The following is a 24,280-nucleotide window of genomic DNA, read 5'->3' on the forward strand; positions in this document are numbered from 1 at the left end:
TCCTAGGGCGAGAAGGGCAGCGTGGGTGACCTGGGCCAGCAAGGGGACGATGGCTTCAAGGTGCGTGAAGGGTTTTGCTCTACTCCTCCCTCCCCTTGGTCACTCGTCACCCTGTGTGACACCCTGCCGTGTCTCCTAGGGCAAGTCGGGACCCCATGGCGTCCCCGGGATGCCAGGACCCAAAGGACAGCAGGTAAGGGCAGGGTGGAGAGGAACAGGAGGAACCGAGATGGGTATTTGGGGTGAATTCCTCGTCTTTCTCTGCAAAATCCAGCTGGGGAAGGGGCTGGGTTGTAGAAGGACACAGGGCTGGGGGATGCCCCGTGCAGCACCCTGACCTCCTCCGGTGTCTCCGCAGGGTGACACTGGCCCCCCTGGCCCGCGGGGACACCCTGGCTTCCCCGGGACACCGGTGAGTCCTTCACCCTCCCAGCAGGTTTGGGGCTCGCTCCCGGTCCCACGGGACTTACTCTGGGAAGGGGCTTCAGTCCTGCCTGCCTCCCTCTTAGCTGGGTCTTGTCCTTCTCTTCCAGGGCTTGTCCGGACCCAAAGTAAGCAGGGGGAGATCCTGGGGGTGCTGGGCTCGGCCCTGCTGCGGGGCACCCTCCCCTCCTGCCCTCTCCCTGGGGTGCAGGGTGGCCCCATGGGGCACCCCGGGGTGCCACTCGGCACGGCAGCATCTCGCCACCTCGCTTTTCTTCCCTCCTTTGGCAGGGGCTGAAAGGTTTCCCGGGGCTGCCGGGCCCCAGGGGTGCGCCGGGCCTGCCGGTAAGTGGAACCGCTAACGTCCTCGTGCCAAAATTTGGGTCCCTTGCTTCCCCGAATTTGGCAGCGAGGTGCCGCCGTGCCGTGCCGCGGGGATGGTTGGCTGCTGGCGCCGTTGGAGGAGCTGCGAGCGTGGCGGGGGGCTCGTGGGCAGCAGCCAGCATCGCCAGCGTTGTATTGTCACCCAGGGTCTTGCCGGCCCCCCCGGTCCCAGCGGCCCCACGCTGATGCTGTCCAGGGAGGAGCTGCGGGTGAGTGCACTGGAGAAGCGATGCTGCCTGGGGGCGAGGGGGTTCCATCCCTGCTTCGGTGGGTGCCACCCTGGGGGGAAGGGGCTGACAGCAATGCTGTCCCATGTCCTGCTGCTGCTGACGTCCTCTGTGCTCGAGGACCAAGGTCCTTGCACAAAGAGCAAGCAGGTGTGGTTAATCCCTCTCCCACCACGCTTGTCCTTGTCCCCTGCATGTCACATCCCTTCCCTGAGCACCTGGTGATGCTCCTGGCCAAAACAAGAGGGGGGAGCTAATGCCAGCTTGGCTATACCCCCCACTTTTTCTTTCAGCACCTAATTTATCCCTCCAACCACCTGAATTACACCGCAGTCCGGGCTCTGCTGGACACCCTGAGCCAGGAGCTGCAAGCCCTCGTAGAGCATCCCAACGGCACCAGAACCAACCCGGCGGCCACCTGCAAGGAGCTGCTGCTGGCTTACCCCAGCTTGCCCGACGGTACTGGGGTGCACATGGGGTCCCCCCACATTGGCCCTGGATCTGGCCAGTCCTCCCCACCCTGGGGATGTTGGGGAGGGGTGGCTGGATCTGGGGGTGATGTGGGGGGACGGGCAGCTCTTTGCAGTTAAGATGGGATGAGGATTTGGGGGATGAGCTCAGTCGGGTTTCATGGGCATCCCTGGAACAACGGGATGTCAGCCCGCCGGCATCCCAGGAGGATGGAGGTTGCAGCCAGGGATGTGCCACGAGCTGAGCTGGGACAGCACTGCGTGGCATCCTCCCTGTGCCAAAACCCAGGTGCCAGGAGCTCCCCTCTGCCTCCCTCCAGGGCAATACTACATCGACCCCAACCAGGGCAGCCCCCAGGACGCGCTGGTGGCCTTCTGCAACTTCACAGCGGGGGGTGAGACCTGCATAGCCCCCGTCCACAACCAGGTACGGGGTGGCTTTTGTGGGGCAGCTTCAGCCCTGTGTTGCCTCTCGAGTGGGCGAGGACAGGGGTTGGTGTGGCTGGAAGGGCACAGTGTGGCCTGTCCCTTGCCATGGTGACAGCTGCCATCGCAGGGAGCTGTTGGAGCAGTTTGGGGTGAGGATCCTGGTCACAACGTGTGACCAGGCTGCAGGGACAGGTCCCACACATGGGTTAGTGTAGCTGGCTCCTTGTCCTGGTGGTGCCACCATCCCCTGCTGGGACAGTGTGACATGGTCCCCGCTCCCCGCAGGTCCCCATCAAGGCTTGGCTGAGCGCCTACGCCTCCGAGGACACCTTCGAGTGGTTCAGCACCCTGCCCGGGGGCTTCCTGGTGAGTGCCCCGCCGGGACAGCTGAGGGGACACGAAGCCCATCTCATGGGGTCAGGGTCTCCTAGTGCCTGTGGTGGGGCAGTGCCCAGGCACAGGGTCCCGCTGGCCGTGCACAGTGGGATGCGACATCTGCAAAAAAACCCAAACCCGTGCTTTAGCGGACAGCTGAATCCTGCCCAGTTTTCGACTGGGGGGAGCACAGACCCCTCCAAGCAGCCCCCGCTACCCGGTTTCCTCTCTCGTTGCCCCTGCAGCTGGAGTACGCGGGGGCCAGCCCGGTGCAGCTCCGCTTCCTCCGCCTGCACAGCCGCCTGGCCACCCAGAAGGTCTCGTACTCCTGCAGACCAGCGCCTGAGCCGGGCCAGCCCCAGCCGGAGAAGGAAATCCTTTTCCTGGCTGACTCCCGGGAGCAGAGCTATGCAGCCAGCCTGCAAGGCTGCGTGGTAAGCCTGGCCGTGGCCGGACCCTTTTCTATGCCTGTAAGAGCCCCCCAACATTTGCAGAGCCCCTTGGCGCACATGTTTGCACCCCCAGAGTTTGAGATAGAGCTGGTAGATGAGGCTTCACGCGGTGGGATGGAGATGGGGATGGTGAGCACCCTCTCCCTGGTCTTGGGGAGCGGGCTGGGATGTGGCAGGGGACAGGGTGGGCTCTGGGGGATATGGGGGAGGCCACCTCCCTGGAGAAGCCATGAGGGGCTGGGGATGGAGACCAGGCCATGCCCGCAGGGCTGTTGGGTGCACCAAGGAGCAACTGGAGCTGCGAAGGGGACAGTGGGTGCTCCGAGAGGGTTCTTCAGGCCACCAGCCAAGGCTTTCGGTGCGCTCAGCTGCCCCTGGTGCTCATTTCAGCTGGACAACGAGTCCTCCATCACCGACACCATCTTCCAGTTCACCACGGAGGAGCTCTCCCTGCTGCCGCTGCGGGACCTGGCCGTCTTTCACAACGGTGATGCCTCGCACCAGTTTGGTTTCACAGTCGGACCAGTTTGCTTCAGCTGAAACCGGTGACACCCAAACCGAGCCGGCCGGTTCCCTTGCCACCCAAGAACTGTCCCGCTGGGAACATGTGCGGAGGCTGGGGGTGGCACAGGGCTCCCACCCACTCCCCGGAGCTGCCTCTCCTCTTTCTGAGATACGTGTTTGTAGCTGCATTATGCCACGGACTACACTTCCTTCTGGAGTAGAAGAATATTGTTTACAAAAGTCATTTCTCTATAAATTATATATATATTATATATATATATCAGAAGGTGCTAATTTAATGACTGATTGGGGAGGGCTCGTATAATTATAACCACTGGGAACTGTCTGCTAAAAGAAAAAAAACAGCCAGCAAAAGTACTGCCAGCTTGGGAGAGGGGAAGGAAAGGGGCTTCTCTTTGCCTCGGTGAAGTGCACAAATGCTTGGAGCCTCGTCCCCCCGGGACCGGGCTGAGCAGCGGCCCTGGAGCGCCCTGGCAGGCAGCTCCGTGCTCTCCGCAGGGCGAAGCGGCTGCAGGCTGCTGCCCTCGGCTGCCACCAGCCCCAGCCAGGCATCGGGGACTGACAAGGGGGGAAGAATGCAAAAACCCCCCAAGTCCTGGCTCGGTTTTGGGTCTGTAACTCGTGTGGGGGTCAGAGGACCCACGAGACTGTGCTAAGGCAGCGTCGCTGTGGGCGGGCAGGGGCAGGGATCGGAGCCGTTTGGCTGCCGTGCTGCAGCGCCGTTACTCGTGGCTGTTGTTCCCAGCAGCGTTTCCCCTGCCCCTAACTGCCCTGCTATCGCTGGGCTGCTCGGCCCCGGCGGGTACAGGGGAGTCCCGAGGGCACAGAGCTCTACGTGTGGCACCCGAGCCATAGCTGTGTTACCAGCACCCCCATTTCTCTGGTGCACGGCCCCCAAACCCCCAGATCTCAGCTGGCTTTGTGCAGCGCTGCACCGCTGGTTTTCTCAGCACCCTTCACTGCTCAGGCTCCAGCGCGGAGCTTGCCTGCCTTGTCCTGCAGCACGTGTGCCCAGGCTGCCCGCATCGTGTCCAGGTGAGGTCGGGCATCGATGCCGATGCCCGTGGAGCGGTGCGGCAGCCGGGCCGTACCCTGCCCCCGGGGATCAAGAAGAGCAGCAGATGAAGCTTTTGGGGGTGCACAGTGCCTAGGGAGCAGTTCAAGCAATGCCAAATTGCGTGTGCAAGACGTAGCGCTCTTTGCTAGCTCGTTCCCTGGCGTAGCAGCTTTTCACGGGGTGCAGCTGCCTCTGCGAAACCACCCCCTGCTCTGCCCTGCGATGGTGTGACGGCCGTCCTGGCCTGCAGCCAGCCGTGGGGACACACGGGCGCATCGTCACGGGGGCAGCTGAAACCCCAATCCCAGCCGGGCAGAGAGTTCCCTTCCCCGCAGGGAGGTGAAAGAGGAAGAGGAGCCGTTTGCAGCCGGTCTGGCTGCAGCGCAGGCGGGGGGTCAGGCAGCACCGAGGGTCTGGCACGTCCCATGGGTGCTGGGTGCTGGTGAGAGACCCCCATGCAGCAGATTGCAAAGGGAAAATTAAATTCCAGCTCGAGGCACGTGTTAGGTCCTGGGGAGAGAAGCAGAACAGATTGTTAAGTGATAGCAAACACAACATTTTTTCAGGGCGGAATTTTATTTATTTATTTATTTCTCAAATTGCTCATTTTAGCAGCATTTTCCACTGTATTTTTGCAGAGGAGGAAAGCGGCGTGCACAGTCCACACCTCACCTGCCAGCCATGCTGGCCAGAACCCAGAGGAGTTTCAGCTGCCAACAAGATTGTATGTGCATTTTTGACAGAAACATTTGAGAAAAGATTTTAACAAGAAGTAGCACATTGGTGGGTTTATCCAATATTTTTTCTTAATTCAAGCAGCAAATGCACCCTGAATAACTCCAATTCCACCTCTCTGGCCATAAGGAAAAATACACTCACTACCCAACCCCGTATTTCTTTCCTAAGCAGGGCGTTACACATAAACGCGCTGGCAGGCACTGGGTGTCTTTGAGGGCATCAGCACCCATTTCCCCTTTCTCTTGGGGAAAGAGCGGCAGCTCCAGCTCCCTCCTCCTGCTCCCCGCTGTGACGGAGATGTCCAGAATGTGCCAGCCAGGAGTGAGCAGCTGTGTGCTGGGCAGTAAAGTTCCCTTTCGGTCTGTCCTGCCTCTCTCCAGGAAAAAAAAAATTAAAAAATCTGTATTTTGCAGCTGCAGGGCAGCTGGGGTTCAAACGCTCGGTGATACCCCACTTTCGTGGGGAGAACCAGCAGAAACACTCGTGAACGCTTTGAGGGGCCTTGTGGTAGCGCAGGGAGCGTGAACTGCTGAGGAGTGAGTTAGGGACGGAGCGAGGGGGGAGCGAAGCCCCCGGGGGACGGCCCCCCCCCCTTGCCCCAGGGATGCGGAGCCCCCTCCCCGCTGCGCGGCCGGGGCTGACCCGGGGAGACGGTGCGGGCGTGGGAAGGGGGTGCGGGGGAGGGACGGGACAGGACACGACACGGACTGTGCTCCCGCCCGCCGCGCCCACGCGTGTCCCTGGCGCGGCCCCGCCGCACTACAACTCCCGGGGAGCTCCGCGCCGCGCGTCACCGCCCGCGACGGGACGGGCTGAGCCGAGCAGAGCCGAGCCGGGCTGAGCTGCACCGGGACGGGCTGAGCCGAGCCGGGCTGGCCTGGGCTGAGCTGCACCGCACCGGGACGGGCCGAGCGGAGCCGAGCCCAGCTGGGCTGAGCCGCACCGGGACGGGCTGAGCGGAGCCGAGCCGGCCTGGGCTGAGCTGCACCGCACCGGGACGGGCTGAGCTGCTCCGGGACGGGCTCCGCACCGCCGCCATGCAGGTGAGCCGAGCCGGGCCGGGGCAGTCCGGGGGGGGGGGGGGGGGGGGGGGGGGGGGGGGGGGCGGGTGTGAGTCCCGGGCACGGCCCCGCAGCTTCTCCGGTTCGGGGCTGGGCGCAGCCCGGGTGCTCCCGTAAATCACCCCTGAAACCCCGCAGCTCCCTGCGGACAAGCGCTATTTAAAGCCTGCGACATCGCCATTCACCCTCCGGCACCGCGTCCTCCTGCCACAGCTTCGCCCCGGTTCCCGTTTCGCCCCGGTTCCCGTTTCGCCCCGGTTCCCGTTTCCCCCCGTGCTTCCCCCCGTGCTTCCCCCCGTGCTTCCCGCGGTGGCTCCGGCGGGCCGTGCACAGGTTGGGCTGTCTGTCTGTCTGTCTGCCTGCCTGCCTGCCTGCTCCTCGCACCCCCGTGCCACCGCGTTACCCCACGCCGAGGTGTCCCGTTGCCCACGGAGGGGCTGTCACGGGTGCAGGCTTGCAGCAGGCACTCGCAGCGGGAGCTCAAGTCACGGCACAGGGTTCAAACCGTCACCCTGAAGCAGGTTTTCTTCGTGCTCTGAGCTCAGACGTGATGTTTAAGACTCCTGGGTGCCCCCCAGTTTGCTGGTACCAGCCCCCCACAGCAGCATCCCTGCGAGATCCCGAGGGCTGCTCAGAGCGGCTCCAAGGAGCATCCCGATGTGGGAACGTCTCCCCGGGCCACTGTGTCCCCAGCGTGGGGCTGCAGCTCGGGCTGGCCGGGGCGGTGTCCTGCTCGTCGTGCTGTCTTGCAGACGAGGGGTCTGTGTGCTGCAGGAAGGCAGGCTCGTCCCGACGTGCGGGGCCGGGCGTCCCAGTCGGACCGGAGCAGCAGGTGGGGATGCGCCAGGCAGCCTGACACTGCTCTGCGCAGGCACCGCTGGTTTTTCACTTAATGCCAAAGAGTAACCCCAAAACTGTGGTGGATTAAGCTGCTAAATGCACGTGTTGCGCCCGTGAGCTAAGGCAGCGCAGGATATTTTTCAGCAGCTTTATTTGCGTGTGCGAATACCTGCAAGGTGCAGAGGAGGAGCTGGGCGCAGCCTTACCCGGGTTCCTGCTGAATCACTGCTGTGTGGGCAGGTGGGTGAGGACAGGACCGCGTCCCTCCCACCAGCATCCCTGGGCCTGTCGCATCGTCCCAGCCGCGTAATTCCCCTCTTGCAAATAGCACTGAGATTTTTAGGACTTGCTCTCTTGACCTTCGCACAACACATCTCACCCAGCAAGATGCTGTCTCTGGAGAACACTGTATAGCATCGCTATAGGAGAGGAGCAAGGGGCTGTTGGCCCCAAGGAGCATCGTTTTGGCCTCAGGGCCACGCTGGGTACCCGAAGACATGTGGCTTCATCCCAGTCTGGAGACCTGGTGCAGTGAGGGGCTCTTCTGCCGGTCACTTCCCCTGTCCCTAACGTAGTTACCTTCTCTTTACATGGTTCTGCAGACTTGTGGGTGAACCCTGCAAAGGAGAAGTAACTTCATTTAAAGACTAATTATCATTAATCTGTTGCCAAAGGAAGCTTAAAAGCATGAGCTAATTAGACGTGCTAATGTGCTTTGGGTAACGCGCAGACGAAGGGTGTAATTAGAACCTGTCTGCGGCGTGGACACCCGGTTATTGGATGGTATTTCTGGCCAAGGCCGGTCCCGTCGGCTGCATCTGCTGGTGTCAGTAACGGCGGGTACGCATGGCCAAAGCCAGACCGGTGTGGTGGGGGAGAGGGGGCGAGCCCTCGAACGTTACCTAGAGAGATTCACCAAAGGGAGGAGGAAAACCCCCCCCAAAATTCCCTTTTTAGTGCTGAAACGAGCAAGACTTGGCAGCTGTGGTGTCAGCTCTGTAGGTGGATTCGTTACGCAAGAGCAGTCCTTGCTCCTCCTATTTCAGTGTCACAGGGGGGTTTGGTGCCGTTGTAGGTCCCGGCAGCCCTAGGTCAGACAGACGGACAGTGCTTGGACCGACGCTTCTGTGCCAGGGAGGTGTCGCTGGACCAGCCGCGGTCGCGCTGGTGGCTCTGGGTGCTTTGGCCTGTCCCAGCGATGGCAGGGGAACCCCTGGGAGACAGAGGAGAGCGGAGGGTGGCTGGGCTCCGACCACAACGGACAGTGTCCACCAGCCTCCATCTGTGTCCCGGGGACTTTCCCTTCTCAAATCCAGGCTAATGAAGTCCTGGGTTCATCTCTCTTTATCGCAAAGTAAAGTCTGGCTTTTTCTCGCCAGCCCAGACACACGCAGGAGCTGCTGCTAGAGGTGAAAATTGTCCAGCTAGAAGTCAAGGGAAGAGTTAAACCCAGTCAGCATGACTCTGATTTCCAGTGCAAGTTCCTTTTACGGTTTCAGGAGTTAGGGGGAAAAATTGGACTGTTTGGTAAAACCCCAGCTGAGCATCGGCATCGGGGCTCACCCCTGCGGGGTGGTGGGCACATGGAGATGCGGGTGCCCCAGCCCCGTCTGCCCCATCACCCCGAGCCGGTTCCTAGCGCCGCTCTTTCCTTGGCCTCTCTTCCAGATGTCTTTCTACTTCTCGGACACGGTGGTGCTGCTCTTTGACTTCTGGAGCGTCCACAGCCCCGCAGGTAGGCTGCCAGCCCCCGCCGGGCCCGAGACGCCCCTCTGTCCATCTGTCCGTCCGTCCGTCTGTCTGCCCCCAGCCGTGCTCTCGGCCTGGGGAAGAGGGTGCGGGGCAGAGAGACGAGCAGTGGCTTTGCGTTTCTGGCAGGAGCAGCGTTAGCGATGGCTGGCATGGGGGAGAGCAGGGTCCCCACCCGTTAACGCTGGGACTCGTACTGCGTGGGGGGGTCGGGGCAGAGCCCTGGGGGGTCCCACACACCACTCACCCCAGAGCTCGGAGGGCACTGCCTGTTTTTGGCTGACCCTCTCCTGCCCTGATGAGCGGTGCCATGCCCTGGTAATGCCCTGGGTAGGGGTCGATCCTCCCAAGCTGAGAGCAATGGGCAGGGAGGTGCAGGAGCCATCCCTCCCCCCAGGCCTGCCAACCACCCCCGCCAAGGTCACTCACTCATGGCTCAGCTTCCCGTTTTCTTTTACACTTTTTTTTTTTTTCAATTATTGTCCCAGCATCCTATTTTAACCCTCATATTCTTGTGAAGTCAATGCAAAGATGCTTATTTTTTTCAGAGCAACCCCCTCCAAAAAATACTCCCTAGGAATTTAGAGGGGACATTGGGCTCAATGCACCATTTCCCAACGCTTCACAAACCTGCTGCCTGTCGCTCCAGCCCAACCCAGACCCCAGGAGCCTTCCTAACCTCCCCTTATCCCATGGATGTGCCCAAGCGCTCCATGCCAGGACCCACCACCCCCCCCTTTCACCCCCACACCCCGTCTCCCGCCGGTGGGTGGCGATGGGCAGCGCGGGCTGTTTCTTGTGCAGGGATGGCGCTCTCAGTGCTGGTGATCCTGCTGCTGTCCATGCTTTACGAAGCCGTCAAGATGGGCAAGGCCATGCTGCTGCGGTGGGCACTGCTGGCTCTGCCCCGCAGCCTCAGCCGGGAGTCGGTGGTGGAGCCGGAGGAGGGGGGCACCGGCACTGTGCAGGGCAGGTACCACAGGACCCCCCCTTTGCACCCCGCTGGTGGGACGGGGCGGGGGGGCGCGCAGGGATGGGGGTACGGCCCCTGGGCCAGCGCAGGAGGGGAGAAAGGCTGTGAAGAGGCGGCTGTGGAGTAGTAGGCTCCCAGGAAAGGGGTGTGTGTACTCGGGAGGTGGCCCTGGGGACATCCTGGCCCCCCCAGGTACTTTGGGAGATGTCCAGGGTGTTTTTCAGCTGTCTTAAATGCTCACATTCCCCCAGGAGCCACCGCGGGTGCAGGAGGTTCCTCGTGGTTCCAGGGTGGGCACAAGCAGCAGCTCAGGCACCCCAGCAAGGCTGGCCTGGGCGCTTCCGTCCCGACATGAGCCGTTGGAGCCAAGCCCGGCTTTTTCCTCTTGTGTTTAATCCCAGACCACGCCTGAGGCTGCTCTTACTGCCAACCTCTTAGTAACATCCTCCCCGTTCCTTTGGAGCAGGATTTCCCCCTGCGCTGCTGTTTGCAGCCCCCGTCCCTCTCCCCACTCCCCGATCCCATCTCTGGCCGCTCCGGGATGCTGGCGGGGCGGGGGGGGAATGCCGGCTGCCCCAGCCCCTCGCTGATGGGGTTTCCCATCTTCTTCCACAGCTGGTTTTGGTACCACGTCGGCCAGACGCTGTTCCACGTGGTGCAGGTGGTGCTGGGCTACATGGTGATGCTGGCCGTCATGTCCTACAACGCCTGGATCTTCCTGGGGGCCATCGCGGGCTCCGCACTGGGCTATTTCATGGTGTACCCCCTGCTCGGTCGGGGCTAGGCACCCCCCCGGCGACGGTGGACGATGTGCTCCGCACCTCCTGCTACTTTGTCTGGAATAGCCGCTGTCACTTCTGCTGGGTCTGTCCTCGTCCCCACGCTATGCAGGACGCAGCACCCCAGGGACTCGCTGCGGGGACCCTCGGTGCCGGCCCCCCCCGTGGTGGGGGGCAGCCCCACGGCCGGTGCTCTGCCACTGCCACCGTCCTCGGCTGGCGGCTGTCCTCCGGCTCTCAGGGAACTTTGGGTGGGTGATGATGGTGGGGGGGTGCCGGGCATTTCCTACCCCCGCTGCTTTCTGGGGGGGGGGGGTTCATCCTGGCTGGAACAGGAATGGCCCAGTGACCTTGGGGAAGGGGACGTGCTGGGGACAGGCACCGCTGCCCTCCTGCCCAGAGCTGCCCTGCACCAAGCCCCTCTTCACTTCACACAGTGCCTTCTGGGGATGGCGGGGGTCCTGCTGCCCCCTGCCCCCCCAAACCCCGCACACTGCTTCAGGGATGGGGTCGGAGCAGCCCCCGAGCCATCGGTGTGGCCGTGCTGAGGGGAAGCTGCTGCTGCGGGTGCCTCTTGCTGCTTCCTCGGGACACCCCTTTTAATAAAATCATCTCGGTTGGTTGGCTCCTGGCTTGTGCTGCTGCAGGGTGGTCTCAGGATGTGACACCCCCCAGTCACAGTGGGAGTGGGGGGGCCCCAGCACCAGCCCTACCCCTCCAGCACAGCCCCGGGGGGGGGTCAGGAATACGGACAGTCTCCTCTGGCTTTAAATAAAGCTTTTCCATTTTATTAATTATTATAAGCATATTTTTAAACATTTGTATAACTTTCTTAATAAAATATTCTGGAAGAGACAGGTTTTAAGTTCCCAAAGCAAGGCACTTTGGGGGGCCTCCCCGAGTGGGTTAGGCTGGGCACCCCCCTTCAGAGGCAGAAACAGCGGCACCTAAAATACGGGTGAGTGTGGGGGTGCTGGTCCCTGCTCTGTGTACACACGCACACACGCACACACACACGCGTCTCGTGCTCACGAGTCCTGCTAGCCCCCACCAGCTCAGGGGCTTTTAGCATCTCTCAGTGGGGGCTGCGCCAGTGCCGTCCCCCTCCCCAGGGCAGGCAGGGCTGCTGGGGGTGCCAGCTCTTTGCTTGACCGTCACCACAGGTGCCAAAACTTGCAAAGCCCAAGAGACGGAGAAACCGTCCGCGCACGGTGCCGGGGAGCTCCGGAGGGCAAAAGCCGGGATCCCTGCGCCACGGGGGAGCCTGAGCCCGGAGGCGGCCCAGCCCTGCCTGGCAAAGCTGGAGACGTCGTGTGAGTGCCACCTTCCCCTCTAAGTTCTGACTTTGAACTTGAACAGCTGCTAGAAGACCCCAGGGTGAGGGGTGGCCGTGGGTGCTGTGCGCCCACACCTGCCCCAGCGCTCGCCCCATCGGCAGCGGGTCAAGTGCCGCTGTATCCCTGCCGTGCCGCTGGCCGCCGTCCCGTTTTCCATCGCCCCCCGGGGTCCCCGCTCCCCCCGGCACTCCTGGAGCCAGCTGGGTGGGGTGGCGGTGGGCAGGCTCCCAGGAACCCCCCCGGGCCGGGGCAGGGGATGAGCCCCGGGGCAGCCGGGAGCATCCCGCACACCCACCCACAGCAGGGCTAGTGCCAGCCCCCCCCGAGCCAGCCCGGGCACTCATGCTGGGGGCAGCTAAAGCATCTCTTCAGTAGAAAAGAAGAAAATAAGGCAGAAGAAGGACAGAGCAGAGTGCCGGGGGTGCCCTGTGCCAGGCCGGCGGCCTCCCCCAGTCTGACCCAGTAGGACCACTTGGTTGTGGCCAGCCCCGCGCAGCAGCGGGGATCCCCCAGCTAGGCAATAAGGTCTTGGTGTTTCCCATCCCCTCCCTCTCCCGCAGCGCCGCTCTCCATCCCCGGCAGCGCAGCAGGTCCTATTCCCCCTACCCCAACCCCCGGCATCACTGGGGCCAGTCCGCAGTGGAGGGGGGGCCCGGGGCTAGAATTCAGTCTGCACCCCCTCGCTGCTTTCTGTCGTGCCCGTGGGCTGCGGGGGGCTGCACTCGCCGCTCGGGGGGGCCACTTCCTCGCCCGTCTCCTTGTCACTCGGCTGGTGGCAAGCTGTCCCGGCGGATGGTGATGGAGTCTCGGCTCCGGGTGCGGGTGATGCTGGTGCAGCGTGGGGCACCTCAGGCTCTGATGGGACATCGGCTCCGGGTTTGGGTGACGCTGGCACAGCGTGTTGCACGCTGGCCCCTGATGGGACATCGGCTCTGGGCACGGGTGATGCTGGCACGGGTGATGCCGGTGCAGCGCGTTGCACACCAGCCTCTGATGGGACTTCAGCTCCAGGCGCAGGCGATACCGCTGTGGTGCAGCGCACCCCGGCCCCCTCGCTGGTTGGACCTTGCGGGGGGACACCACCGGGGACAGACCCTGCCGCCACCACCCCCTCCTCGGTGGCACCGCTCTCCCGTGTGGCGTCGGTACCGTTTGTCAGCCGCTCCTCCGCCTTGACGCCGTCCCCGAGGCTCTCCTTCGCCAGCGCCTCCCGGATCTCCTCCACCCCAGCTGGGGAGCTGGGCGCTGCCCCACGGTCCGGCTCCTCCGGCTCCCGTGGCTCCGGGGAGCCGGGCTGCAGCAGCGCCTCAGCGCCCACCTCGTAGGGCAGCACCCCCTCGTCGTCTTGGATCACCGACACCACTTGCTTGGCCCTGCGGCGCTTGTCGGCGGCCAGCTCGGCCTCAGGCTGCCCGCTGTACTCCTCGCCCCAGTCGATGGGCATGCCCTCGCCCAGGAGGTGCAGGTTGGGATCGCTGTTGTGCATGACCATGCTGTCGCGGTACAGGTTGTGCTTCCGCTGCACGGCTGCTTCCTTCACGGCTGCGGGCACGGAGAGAGACGTCAGATGGGCTGCGGGCACGGGGCACCTCGCCCAGCCCCCCCCTTGGCCGAAGGGCGCAGGGAGCCAGGCAGAGGGTTCAGTATCCCACCCACCGCTCAGCCCTGCCAGCGGGAAGGCCAGGTGGGAAAGCTGCTCCTGGTACAGCCCCAGCACCCCACGTGGGATCACCCCCTCCCCGTATGGTCCCCAGCACCCCTGCACAGGGTCACCCCCTCCTCATGCAGTCCCCAGCACCCATCACGGGCCCTCCAGGTGCTGCTGAGCCCAGGTTTGGCTTACGCTGACTCCACCCAGCACCCACTACCCACCCCAGGGTGCTGGAGCCCCCCCAGGGCTCAGACCTGAGTGGGTCCAGGCTCCCTGGCGTGGCAGGACCCTACCTTGCATGATGTCTTTCATCACTGACTGTAGCACGACCTCCTCGTAGGTGTTCTCCACTAGGATGAAGCTGGAGAAGTCCTCAAAGATCAGCTCCTGAAATTTGGCTAACTCCTGCCGTGGGGGGAGAGGCTGCTCAGCCGGGGGGGGACACGGGAGGGACGGATGCTCCAGCCCCTCTGCAGAGGGAGGTGGTCCTCCCTCCCCCCCACCCCGACTTTGCTCTCTTACCCCCTTGCAGGTCGGTGCCAGCTTTTTCAGCAGGAAGGGGATGGTGATCTGCAGCAGGGCCTCCCTGAAGAACTTCTTCCGCACGGTGCTGCTGTCGTAGTCGTATTTCTGCGGAGTGAGGGCAGCCCCCGGTCGGCGAGGGGCTGTGGGCTGGCAGCTCCCCTGCCCACGGGCACAACCCCCTGTGGTTTGCCCACCCCCACCCATTTGCACGAGCGTGAGCAGGTTCCCCTGCCCCTTGCACCCAGCCAGTTCCCGGGTAAGAGCCGGCTCCTCCACCGCTGTCTGCAGAAGGGTTTGTGGGTCAGTCTGAACCCCCGGTAGATGTAGAGGGGACCTGGCTCCTCCAGGTGGTTTCCCGCTCCCCTGCCCCACATCCCAGCAAATGCATGAAAATCTCAATATAAAGAAGTATTTCCCCAGAAGGCTTTTGTTAAAATCGGTAAGGTCACTCCTGTCCTCTTCCCCAGACTCCTGAAGGCCACCGAAGCCCCCGACCCACCACCCCTCACCTTGAGCACCCTCTCGAGGATGCGCTGGATGGACTTGCACAAGTCGTCTTTGCCCTGCAGCTTCCCCAGCTCCTGATGGAGCAGCGTCTCAAATGTGTACACGGCGTCGTCCATTTGCTGTGAGCAGAGGCAGGCGGTCAGCACGGGCCGGGGGAGCACCCAAAGGGACCCACCATGGAGGTGGATGGGGCCGGGGGGGGTCTTTTGGGGCACTGCCACACTGAGATGAGCCTTCACACTGGCATGGTCCCCAGCGTCCCAGCGCGGCATCCACGGGACCCACCCTGAGGACCGAGAGTGCTGGGGGCAGGGGGTGCCCTAAGCTGGTTTGCACACATGTCACTCCAGCTTTGGCTGGATCAGACCCCAGAACTGGGCTACTGGCCTTGCTGGTGCCAGTGGGCTCTGGCAAAGGGACGCCCAAGCCTGGGTGCTGAGTCCACGTTGGAAGGGTGCCCCACGCCGCTGCCCACCTGTGGGCTCCAGTCCAAAGGGGATGGCCAGATCCACCACACACCCTTAGCTGAGTGCCAGCGACGTAAGGTCCCTGAGACAGGACACACGTCCTGGCCGAAGCTGTGCCTGGGTTGGACCAGCCTGGGCTCCCTGCTCTGCCTCCGCTCCCCAGTGCTCTGTGCTCAACCCAAGGGGAACACGGGAGGACCCCGGTCCCTGTCCCACCTGTCTCATGTGGATCTGGGCCCGCTGCTTGAAGACAGACGTGCTGGAGACATCAAACCGCTGCTGAAGACCCTCCAGTTTCAGCTGGTCCATCTTCTCGTAGCATGACTGCATCTTCACTGGGTGGAAGGCCAGGTGGGAAAGCTTCTCCATGTACTGGGGATAAAGCCAAGCTCAGCAGGGCAGGACAGCCTCTCCGCACACTCAGGGCTGGGACGTGCCACCCTACACGGGCTTCATCCCCATGTATTTTCATTCTGGGGTCCCCCAGCGCTGTCCACACTGAGGATGGCAGCAGGACCGGCTGTCCCCAAGCCCACCGGCCAGCAAGGTCTCACCTCCACCAGCTTCTCCAGGCCACCTTCATTGACGATGTTCATGTTCATGTCCGTCACCTCCTTGAAGAACACCTCCCGCACCTCGGCAAAGCCCTGGCTCGTGGGGGTCATCAGGGCCTCCAGGATGGAGGAGATGTAGGGCTGGACGTGGTTACGGACGCAGACCTCCGCTTTGGGGAGGACAAAGGCTGGGCAGAGAATGGGGGTAAGCATGGTGAGGCTCCTCCTCTGCCCTTCTGGCTCTGCAAATCAGGTCCTAAACCCACCCTGGGGAGGGGGACCTGCCCCTCTCCCCGAGCCCCTCCAGGAGAGGTCTCCCAGACTTACAGGACAACACAAGGGTGCTTGTAGGGCCTCTCCGCCTGTGTTGAACCCAGTCCTGCCCCATTGCCTTGCTTTGGGGGGGGGTGTCACTGCCCACCCTGTCCCCCACCTCCTGGGACAATGCCAGTGAGGATGTGCACCCTGGCCACTGTGCCTGCTGGCATCTCCCCAGGGGTTCCAGGCCATGCTGGCAGGAGCCATGCTGCACCCCAGGAACAGCCACACCTTGGTGGAACAGTGGTGATGCCATGCCAGGAGTCGGTCATGGACACAGCCACACACATCCATGTCGATGCATCTCCCCACGGGGCTGTACCTCGGATTTTGCTGGCCAAGTGCTCCTTTGAAGTGATGATCTGGTCCATGTCTGTGCGGATGGTGCTTTCCATCTGGGGCCGCTCCTGTTCGCACTTGGCCATCACTGCATCGTACTGGGCCTTGGTCTGCTCATAGACCATCCTATAGACGGCATCCGAGATCTGGCAAGAGAGAGATGGGGTGCTCAGCTCCCCCCACACCTCCTGCTGCCCCCACTAACCATCGCCTCCAGCACCAGATGCCTGCAGGACCTGCCGAGCCTTCGCCCGTGCTCTGACCGGACCCCTCCTCGCAGCCTGCCAGCAGGTTTTCCACACCAGCGACCCCCCCCAGCTGGGTGAGATGAAGCCCCGACGGTGCAGAAGCTGCTTCAAAGTGGTTCCTGAGGAGCACAGAGCCAAGCGCTGCCTCTGTCAGCCAACCTGCCCCAGGCAGGTCTGGGGATGCTGCAGGTCTGGGGATGCTGCAGGTCCGGGGATGCTGGTGGTCCAGGCAGAAGAGCCCCTGACCCCATTTCAAAGCCGTGCCTTGCTCCCCTCAGCCTGCCTGGGGTCTCAGGAGCCAACCCCATGAGCGGGATGGAGCTGCTCGCTGAGGCTTCACGCTCACTTTGCAGCCAAACGCCGTGATTTCGGGGCCAAGGGAAGGCAGAGCCTTTCCCCCCCAGCCCCGGGCTTCCCTCCCCACCCTCGAGCTTCCCAGCTCTGCAGCTAAGACCGCAGCTACTGAAAAAGCAGCGTTTGTGCGTTTTTAGGCTGTTCCAGTAGCACATTATGAGCTTGGTGGTAATTATCTATTGGCTTTTAAGGTTTTAACGAGGCAGTTTTGAAGAGCCCTCGGTCTTTTGCAAGGGTTTGGGCTGGATTTAGCCTGTGCTGCTCTAAAAATGGCTCGCTAAATATAGCCGGGATGGGCTTTGCTCCGGGGCTGGGCTTCCTCCTGTTTGCTTCCCTGGCTCCAGGGACGAGGCAGCGCAGGCAGGGACAGGCAGGGCTGCTCGCAGGGGCACAACAAGGAGCTTTAAAAAGGCACAGTGGAGAATAAAGACAGCTTCTTTGGCGGGGGCCGGGAGAGGGGCGACGCGGGGGGCGGCGCCGGGCAGGAAAGCTGTCGGGCACGGAGCCTGGCAGGGAAGGGAGGCGGCGGCGCGGACCCCAAAGCAGAGGCAGTGCAGGCAGGGAGAGGGCAGGCGATGATGTCGTGTGTGCCCCCCCCCCCCCGGCAGCCCCAGCCCCACACCTGGATCCAAGTCCGCTGGCGCTCCTGAGCCTTGCCCTTCAGCCGGGGGCCGATGGTGGTCCTCAGCTCGGGGAGCAGCTCCTCCATCACCAGGTTGCTCAGGACCTGCAAAGGCAGGAGGCTTTGGGGACCCTGCTCAGCCTGCACCCCCCCCTACCCCAGCCCTGGGAGCGGGGACAGGTCCTCACCTGGATTTCGTTGCCGCACAGCATGTCCCAGGTGCCGTACTGCTCCTTCGACTGGCGGTACATGCGGACAGCGTCTGTGAAGGCTGGAGCCTCCACTTTGGAGTCCTCAGAGATCCCTGGCGAGGGGATGGGGGGGGGCGAGTGAGCAGCCTGGCCGGGGGAGCAAGGGGCAGCCCAGCTGCTTGCAGCACCCCAACTCATCCTTGCAGCGGGTACCTCGCATCCCCCACACCCTCCGACACACGAGGAGCCCAGGGCTGTCACCGGGACTCCCACACACACCGGTGGCTGGGGTGCCCCCACTCTGTCCACAGACTGATCCCCCCCAGAGCTGGACCAAGGGCAGGGAGGCACCCAGGAGCAGGGGCTTGGCAGGATGGGGGTGCTCAGTGACCCCCGAGGGCGCGTGGGGACCCCGAGACCCAATGGCACAGCAGGAGCAGGGGGGCAGCAAGCCCCGATGGTGCAAAAGTGGCCTCGTGAGCACCGACAGCATGGCAGGAGGAGGGGGTCAGCAGGATGGGGGGGTGCTCAGCACGCCCTGATGGTGCACGGGGACCTGCGGGCTCGGCAAGCCCTGATGGGACAGCAGGGGCTCAGCAGGATGGGGGGCTCAGTGAACCCCAATGGTGCGCAGGGCCCCAGGTGCTCAGCAAGCTCTGAAGGCACATCAGGAGCAGGGGTGCAGCAGGATGGGGGGCTCAGGAAGCCCCCATGGTGTACGGGGACCCAGGGGCTTGCTGAGCCCCAAAGGCACAGCAGGAGCAGGGACTTGCCAGTATGGGGGGGGTCAGTGCTCCCCGGTGCTGCGTGGGGAGCCCACCAGCACCACAGGAGGGGGCAGCCGGGGAGGGCTGGAGGGAGGGGGCCCTGCAGGCAGCGGTGCAGCCCGGGAGGAAGAGCCAGGGCCCCGTCCCAGAGCCAGCCCTGCGGGACCCACGCTGGGCTCCGGCCGGTTGGGCAGCCCCCGAGACGTCACTGCGGCACGAGGAGGGCTCAGACTTCACCCCCACCCTCCCACGGCACCCATCAGGAGAACAGGCAGGGTGCTGGGAGCCCACGGCCACGTGCCAGGAGGAGGAGGAGGAGGAGATGGGGACAGGCGGGACAGGCTGGGAGCTGCTGGCACATGTCCCACGCATGTCCCTGCCTCGTCCCACGCGTGTCCCTGCCTTGTCCCAGCCTCTCCAGGGTCTGGCAGCAGAGGCACCTGCCAGCCGGAGAGAAACACTCCTGGGAGTGAACCCCCCCTGGCACCCCCACTCCCCTCCCCACGCCCGGCCCCCTGGCAGGAGGGAGGTGGGATGGGACCCAGCCAGGGTGGCTGGTGATGGCTGAGCCAACCTGCGCCCAGAGCATCCCCGCAGCGATGACAGCGGAGGGGCACGGCCCTGGACCGCCCAGCAAGCCGCTGTCCTGGGGAGACGCAGCCAGGGGTGGGTTCTCCCTTCCCAGGAGGGCCAGCCCGGGGTAGTGAGCAGATCTTTTCCAAAGCACACAGATTTTTCTAAGATGATTACATTTAACTTCAAGCCTAAGCAGCTTTTCCTAAGGGGCAGATTAATATACAGGGGAAAAAACCGCTGAGAAAATAAAGCCTGACCCTTTCTCAGTGCTCGGTGGGAGCGGGAGCCAGAGCAGGGCTGAGCTTTCAGGGGCCGGTGCTTCTCCATCCACGGCTCCTTGCAGCTCAGCATCACCTCCCGCGTGGGACAGCCTGGTACAGGCTCCAGTCCCTCTCCAGAAGCCGCTATGGCCAAACTTCATCCTCCAAACCACGCAGAGAGCGGGGCAGGATCCCCCCCCCAAGAAGCCGCCTGGATCTGCCCCAGCAGGGTCAGCGGTCCCTGGCTGAGCCCGGGGATGCAGTGGGCTCCGGCTGCGGGGACCCGTCCCCAGCCCTGCGCCCTGCCCAGGGACGAGCACACAGGGCTGGTTGCAAAAAGGCACCGTGCCACTGCACAGGGCAAATTTAATGAGTTTGCTTCATTAATATGCAGTTAATTAAGCACTGATCTGAGCTCGCCTTGTCAGGGATGGGAACCAACCACCCAAGCCTGGACTCTATCCTGGAAAGGCTCCCGGGGTGATGGTGCACCACAGGAATGGGGGTACCCGGCACCGGAGAGCGATGCTACACCTCGATTTTTTCAAAGTCCACCCTGCTCACGGCACAGGATAATCTCCTCTCGCAAGGGGAAGGGTGAAACATGAATTTGAAGCCGCTTTTTTTTGCCCAAAACACAGGTGAACGGGGCAGCCTGACCGCAACGAGGGGCGAGAGCCCGCGGGGTGGGTGCTGCCACCAGACAGGGCAAGGGACGTTCTCGGAGCAGCCAAGGGCACCCGGGCTCCGGGGACACCTCCTGCGTGAGGAGCAATGTTACACGTCCCCGGTCCTTACAGAAGAGCTGGTGTTACAAAAATACAATCTTAAAAAGGGAGGTGAAATTTCCCACACTAATCACAACCGGAGGCAGAAACAGAGCCTCTAATTTAGGAAAAAAAAAAAAAAAAAGAAATTGCTCGACAACAACAAAAGAGCTTTCATGGGATTTGAAACAGTAGCTCGGACCTTGCAGGAGTAGTGAGGGGCAGAAATGGTGCTCGGGAGGGAAGAACCGTCTCGCAGAGAAATCCGGGCTGTGGAAATGCAGAAACCCACCGGCACCGACCTGCCCTGGGCCGCTGCCCACCGGGGGGTTCGTTCATCACACGCTGAGAGGGAGGAGAGGATTTAATGGCACAGCCCTGGCTGGCAGCGGGGATGGCGGAAGGGCTCACACCTCTCCCCCGCAGCAGCGCCCGGCAGCCAGGGGGGTGGAATTAAAGACAAATAAATTAAAAAATCAGCTCTTTGTTAGTATGAGAGGTTGATTCCTCTTCTATTAGGAGCTAGCTTTGCTCACAGCGCCCCGGCTTTGTGGGTTCAGCCGGCAAGCACAGGGGGTCCTGGGGTGCTGAGCTGCGTGCAGCAATGATGCTCAGCAGCATCCCGGGGGGATGAGCGGCCTGGGGGGGGGGGTCACTGCGCCCAGCCCCTGCCAAAGCAGCCCAGGCCCTTTGGGCTGCGGGGACACGCTCATCCTGACCAGCCCGGACGGCCCCAGCTCACCGACAGCGTGCGGATGTGTTTTGCAGCGAGAGGCACCAAAAGGAAGGGAAAGAGCAAAGCATTCAGCTTTAATCTAACATGGGAGGATGGAAACCCCCACTGAAACGCAGGCTCCGGGTCCAACCCCGTTACTCTGCTCCCTAAACAGCAACTCGGGCAAAACCAAGGTTACGTGCAGCTCCCAGGGGAAAAGAAGCACAAAAGAAACAGGCAGCATCGCTCTTTGCCCACTAAAAGACCCGATTTTCAGCAGGTTTCGGCGCTGGCACCTCCTTCCCCAGGAAACTTCTCGCCATCCAAGGCACCGCCGAGACCTGGGTCTCAGCCCAGGAGCGCACGGGCCACGGCCAGGCAGGAAAATCGTGTTTTCCTGCCAGAGCATCGCTGACGTGGGAGGCAGGTCCTGCCTCCGCCCCGGCCCCTCGCAGCCCTGCACCCCCTCTGCCTTCGCTCGCCGGAGCCCGGGTGGTGCTGGCGGAGGGAGGGAGGCGCAGGATGGTGGGGCTTGCAGTTTTGATGACATTAATTACCAAATATTTTCTGCCTCAGGGTGGAAAATAGGCATCAGGTCGTCTCTTGAGCCAGGCTCCGTGCCGGCTCCTGCAAATGCTGCCTGCCCTGCGCCGCGTTCCTTACGGGCAGCGGGATGAAGCCGGGCACAGGGATGGATCCTGGCTGGATCCCTCCCGCCCCACCCTCGCTCAGAGGGAGGATGAGATGCTCAATGACGCTCAACAACTCCCAACCCAATTCCTCCTCTTGACCTCCAAACCATCCCCTCCGGCCCAAAACCCAACCCAACCACCGCAGGGTCCCCAGCACCCTCTCCGGAGCAGGAGGATGATGCTCTCCCCACCCCAGACCCCCCGCCCTGTGTCTCCCCCCCTCACCAGCATCGCTCACCGTTGTTGCAGTGCCGGACGCAGTCCTGGAAAACTGCCCGCCACTTCTCCTGCTCCTTGCCCGTCATCACGCAGAAGTAATAATGCCGGGCGTAGGGGTGCCAGAGGATGAGGGGGAAATCCGTGGGGCACTTCAGGATGGGGGAGTGCCCCGATTTGGGCGTCACGCCTGCGGAGGGGAGAAGGATGCTTTGAGGAGCAGGTGGGGCAGGACAGGGATGGGGATGCTGCAGGGTCGGGGGTGTCCGTCTGCCTCAGCATTCAGGGCTGGGGGCGGAAGAGGGGCACGCAAGACCCCTCAGCTCCTCCCCAGCAGCTTTGCTGTGAGTTCTATCAAAAACAGAGGGCAAAAAAAAGAGCGAAAAGCCTCGTTCTTCCAGAAAGGAAATCAGAAGTGAAAATTGGGGGCCAAAAAAATAAAAATCATTATTTGCAGCGTGAAACCCTCCCCAGAGCTGCTGGCCTGACCCCGCTGCTGTCGGGCACGTGCCCTGAACCGGTGAAGGGCTTGCTGCCCTACGCAAGCTGTTTTAGCAGCTCCCTGGGGGCTGCCCTGGCCTTCAGCGACGCGGGGCAGGAGCATGGTGGGCAGGGTGGCGGCTGGGCCTCCCGGGGGTCTGGATGGAGGAGCGGGAGCTGCTGCCTTCGCCCAGCACTCTCCAGGAAAGGGAGGTGGCAGCAGCTTGGGGCAGCTCTCATGGAGCTGCAGACATTTTCCTTCCTTCCCCAGTGTCTGTGGCAGGACCTGAGCAGCAGACACCACACACGGCATCCTACACCCCACGGTGTAGGAATGGGGCTGTTCGCCTTCCCTACAGCCCCACACCCCAAAACTACCCCTTCCCAAAGGTCCCCAGGGACGCTACATCTCAAATCCACCCCTTCCCAAAGGTCCCTGAGGGATGTCCAGCAGCATCAGGGTGCAGGGGACCCCAAGCATCCCTCCTTGCCCCGCAGCCACCAGGACCACTCACCAGGCAGGCTGCTGTTCACCAGCTCCAGGTACTGGTCCACGGAGGTGAGGATCTTGTAGCCTGCACTGTTGACCAGCACGCGTGGTGACAGGTCTCGCTCATAGGCCTGAGCAGAAAAAGATGGGTCATGGATGATGGGGAGCACGGCCATGCCACCACAGAAATGGGGTGTCCCCCTTTGGAGCTGTGCCCACTGGAGATGGGCAAAAGAGTGATGCCCCTCACCAGTTTGTTCTCGTAGAGGACCAAGCCATAGTTGTGCGGGACCACGCAGAAGCGGTTCCTCCACTTCTTGTTCTCCTCGATGTACTGGAAGAGGTTGCCCGAGTAGATGACGTGGTCCTCCAGCGGGACCTGCGGGGAAGAGACATGCAGTGGGTGGCACGGGGAGGGCAGGGAGAGGGGCAGCTGGGTACCCCTCCATCCCACAGCCACAGCCTGGCACGGGGAGCTCAGCAAGGTCCATTCGTGGTGGTTTGGGTGGGGTTTTCTGCACTAGGGCTATGCTGAGGGTCTCCAAGTTCAGCACTGCACCATCTCCCATAGCATTGCGAATTTTGGTGGCTGAATAACGTGTCTGGGTGACAACTTTGAGGGGTATCACACGCACAGCCCTAGAAAACCTCAGAGGGGCTGCACATACAGCAGTGAAGTCGCACGTGGTGGTGTTCACCATGGTGGCGGTCACACCTCTGCCCCTGGCATCTCCTTCCCAGGACATACCCCAAGCTCAGCTGAGCAACGTGACCCCACTTGGCCGAGCGGCAGGTTGGAGCAGAGCCCTCCAGCAGCTCTTTCCAATCTCAGCTACTGTGATTTCCCCGGCTTGGGGCAGGCAGGAGCATGCGTGGTACTGCTCAGTAGTGGCATCAACCAGAAGGTCCTGCCAGGGTGTGGGTCAGAGGCCAGCTGCAGATGGCAGGAACCAAGCCCTGCCCTGGCATGGTCTCCAGATGGGACATGGGAGAGGAAAAACAAGAAGCCACTCTGTAGAGCCCAGCACCAGACGATGTTTAAATGCTCTGGACTTCATGGAGGACCAGCGACAGGAAGAGGCTGAGGACATCCCGCGCCCCTGAGCTCCCCCCCGGGCTGAGCAGCCCCTCGCCAGCTCTCCAGCACCTTTTGGCCCACATGCTGGCAAGTTTACGCTATCCCAAACACAGGCTGGCTGAGCGAGCCAAGAATTCGTCCCAAGAATTTTTATGATCCAAGGAACATAAACAAGAGCCGAGAGCTCTCGTGAGGGCAGGAGCGTGCGGCAGCCGCCTCTCCTGCCGTGGCCACCCACCATCCACCATGGTGGCCACCAGGAGGGATCAGCCAGGGCTTGGGTCCTGCCATGCTCCAGCACCAGGACCCTTGTGCAGGACCTTTCCCTCTCCTCTCCCTGCTCTGTCCACCTCCTGGTTCACAGGAACCCCACTGCCTTCCCCAAGCCCCCCACCACTCCCCGACCCCGCACCCCCTTGGGTGGTAGGGAGGTCTGAGAGCAGCTTGGCTCAGCAAACAGGCCGACAGCACCTCGCTGCTCCGTACTGCTTTCCAAAGGCCTTGGAAGGGGGAGAAGAAAGCATGAAGCAAGCCCTGCAGGGCTGGGGGCCAGCGGGAGGGGTGAGAGCCCGAACCCCAAGGCCACCAGCGGGGATGGGGGCAGAAACGTGGTGCCAGCTCTGGGAGCCCCCATCAGCATCTCC

At 62.6% G+C, this 24,280-nt stretch overlaps 3 protein-coding genes across 10 annotated transcripts in view; 2 read left to right on the forward strand and 1 right to left on the reverse strand.

Annotated features, from left to right (window-relative positions):
* COL27A1 (collagen type XXVII alpha 1 chain) overlaps nucleotides 1–3,499 on the forward strand; it is a 95,464-nt gene extending 91,965 nt beyond the window's left edge. For all 4 annotated transcript variants that reach the window (XM_054849224.1, XM_054849226.1, XM_054849225.1 and 1 more), the window contains 11 exons: nucleotides 7–60; nucleotides 140–193; nucleotides 359–412; nucleotides 534–551; nucleotides 715–768; nucleotides 954–1,016; nucleotides 1,328–1,493; nucleotides 1,825–1,931; nucleotides 2,219–2,299; nucleotides 2,554–2,742; nucleotides 3,151–3,499. In XM_054849224.1, the coding sequence (XP_054705199.1) occupies nucleotides 7–60; nucleotides 140–193; nucleotides 359–412; nucleotides 534–551; nucleotides 715–768; nucleotides 954–1,016; nucleotides 1,328–1,493; nucleotides 1,825–1,931; nucleotides 2,219–2,299; nucleotides 2,554–2,742; nucleotides 3,151–3,300 (990 nt within the window). In that variant the 3' untranslated portion in view covers nucleotides 3,301–3,499. The remainder of the gene's footprint in view (nucleotides 1–6; nucleotides 61–139; nucleotides 194–358; nucleotides 413–533; nucleotides 552–714; nucleotides 769–953; nucleotides 1,017–1,327; nucleotides 1,494–1,824; nucleotides 1,932–2,218; nucleotides 2,300–2,553; nucleotides 2,743–3,150) is intronic.
* A 2,390-nt stretch (nucleotides 3,500–5,889) lies between these two features.
* SLC31A2 (solute carrier family 31 member 2) lies at nucleotides 5,890–11,116 on the forward strand. Of its 4 annotated transcripts, none has more exons than XM_054848949.1 (5): nucleotides 5,902–5,924; nucleotides 6,070–6,123; nucleotides 8,650–8,716; nucleotides 9,535–9,703; nucleotides 10,319–11,116. In XM_054848949.1, exons 2-5 carry the CDS (start codon nucleotides 6,118–6,120, stop codon nucleotides 10,485–10,487), a joined length of 411 nt encoding a protein of 136 aa, XP_054704924.1. In that variant the 5' UTR covers nucleotides 5,902–5,924; nucleotides 6,070–6,117; the 3' UTR covers nucleotides 10,488–11,116. The 4 variants fall into 4 exon arrangements, with proteins under 4 accessions (XP_054704921.1, XP_054704924.1, XP_054704922.1 ...); XM_054848947.1 differs by lacking the exon at nucleotides 5,902–5,924 and adding an exon at nucleotides 5,936–6,017 and having other exon boundaries at nucleotides 6,068–6,123; XM_054848948.1 differs by lacking the exon at nucleotides 5,902–5,924 and adding an exon at nucleotides 5,938–5,972 and having other exon boundaries at nucleotides 6,018–6,123.
* Nucleotides 11,117–11,248: 132 nt separating this feature from the next.
* Nucleotides 11,249–24,280, reverse strand: part of NIBAN2 (niban apoptosis regulator 2) — a 31,591-nt gene continuing 18,559 nt past the window's right edge. For both annotated transcript variants that reach the window (XM_054848944.1, XM_054848943.1), the window contains exons 3-14: nucleotides 22,809–22,937; nucleotides 22,584–22,689; nucleotides 21,611–21,778; nucleotides 17,593–17,708; nucleotides 17,405–17,509; nucleotides 16,164–16,326; nucleotides 15,524–15,711; nucleotides 15,186–15,341; nucleotides 14,505–14,621; nucleotides 13,993–14,100; nucleotides 13,764–13,875; nucleotides 11,249–13,361 (exon numbers count right to left, since the gene is read on the reverse strand). In XM_054848944.1, the coding sequence (XP_054704919.1) occupies nucleotides 12,478–13,361; nucleotides 13,764–13,875; nucleotides 13,993–14,100; nucleotides 14,505–14,621; nucleotides 15,186–15,341; nucleotides 15,524–15,711; nucleotides 16,164–16,326; nucleotides 17,405–17,509; nucleotides 17,593–17,708; nucleotides 21,611–21,778; nucleotides 22,584–22,689; nucleotides 22,809–22,937 (2,352 nt within the window). In that variant the 3' untranslated portion in view covers nucleotides 11,249–12,477. The remainder of the gene's footprint in view (nucleotides 13,362–13,763; nucleotides 13,876–13,992; nucleotides 14,101–14,504; nucleotides 14,622–15,185; nucleotides 15,342–15,523; nucleotides 15,712–16,163; nucleotides 16,327–17,404; nucleotides 17,510–17,592; nucleotides 17,709–21,610; nucleotides 21,779–22,583; nucleotides 22,690–22,808; nucleotides 22,938–24,280) is intronic.

Source organism: Grus americana, chromosome 20 (assembly GCF_028858705.1).
Source record: "Grus americana isolate bGruAme1 chromosome 20, bGruAme1.mat, whole genome shotgun sequence".
Classification (NCBI taxonomy): domain Eukaryota; kingdom Metazoa; phylum Chordata; class Aves; order Gruiformes; family Gruidae; genus Grus; species Grus americana.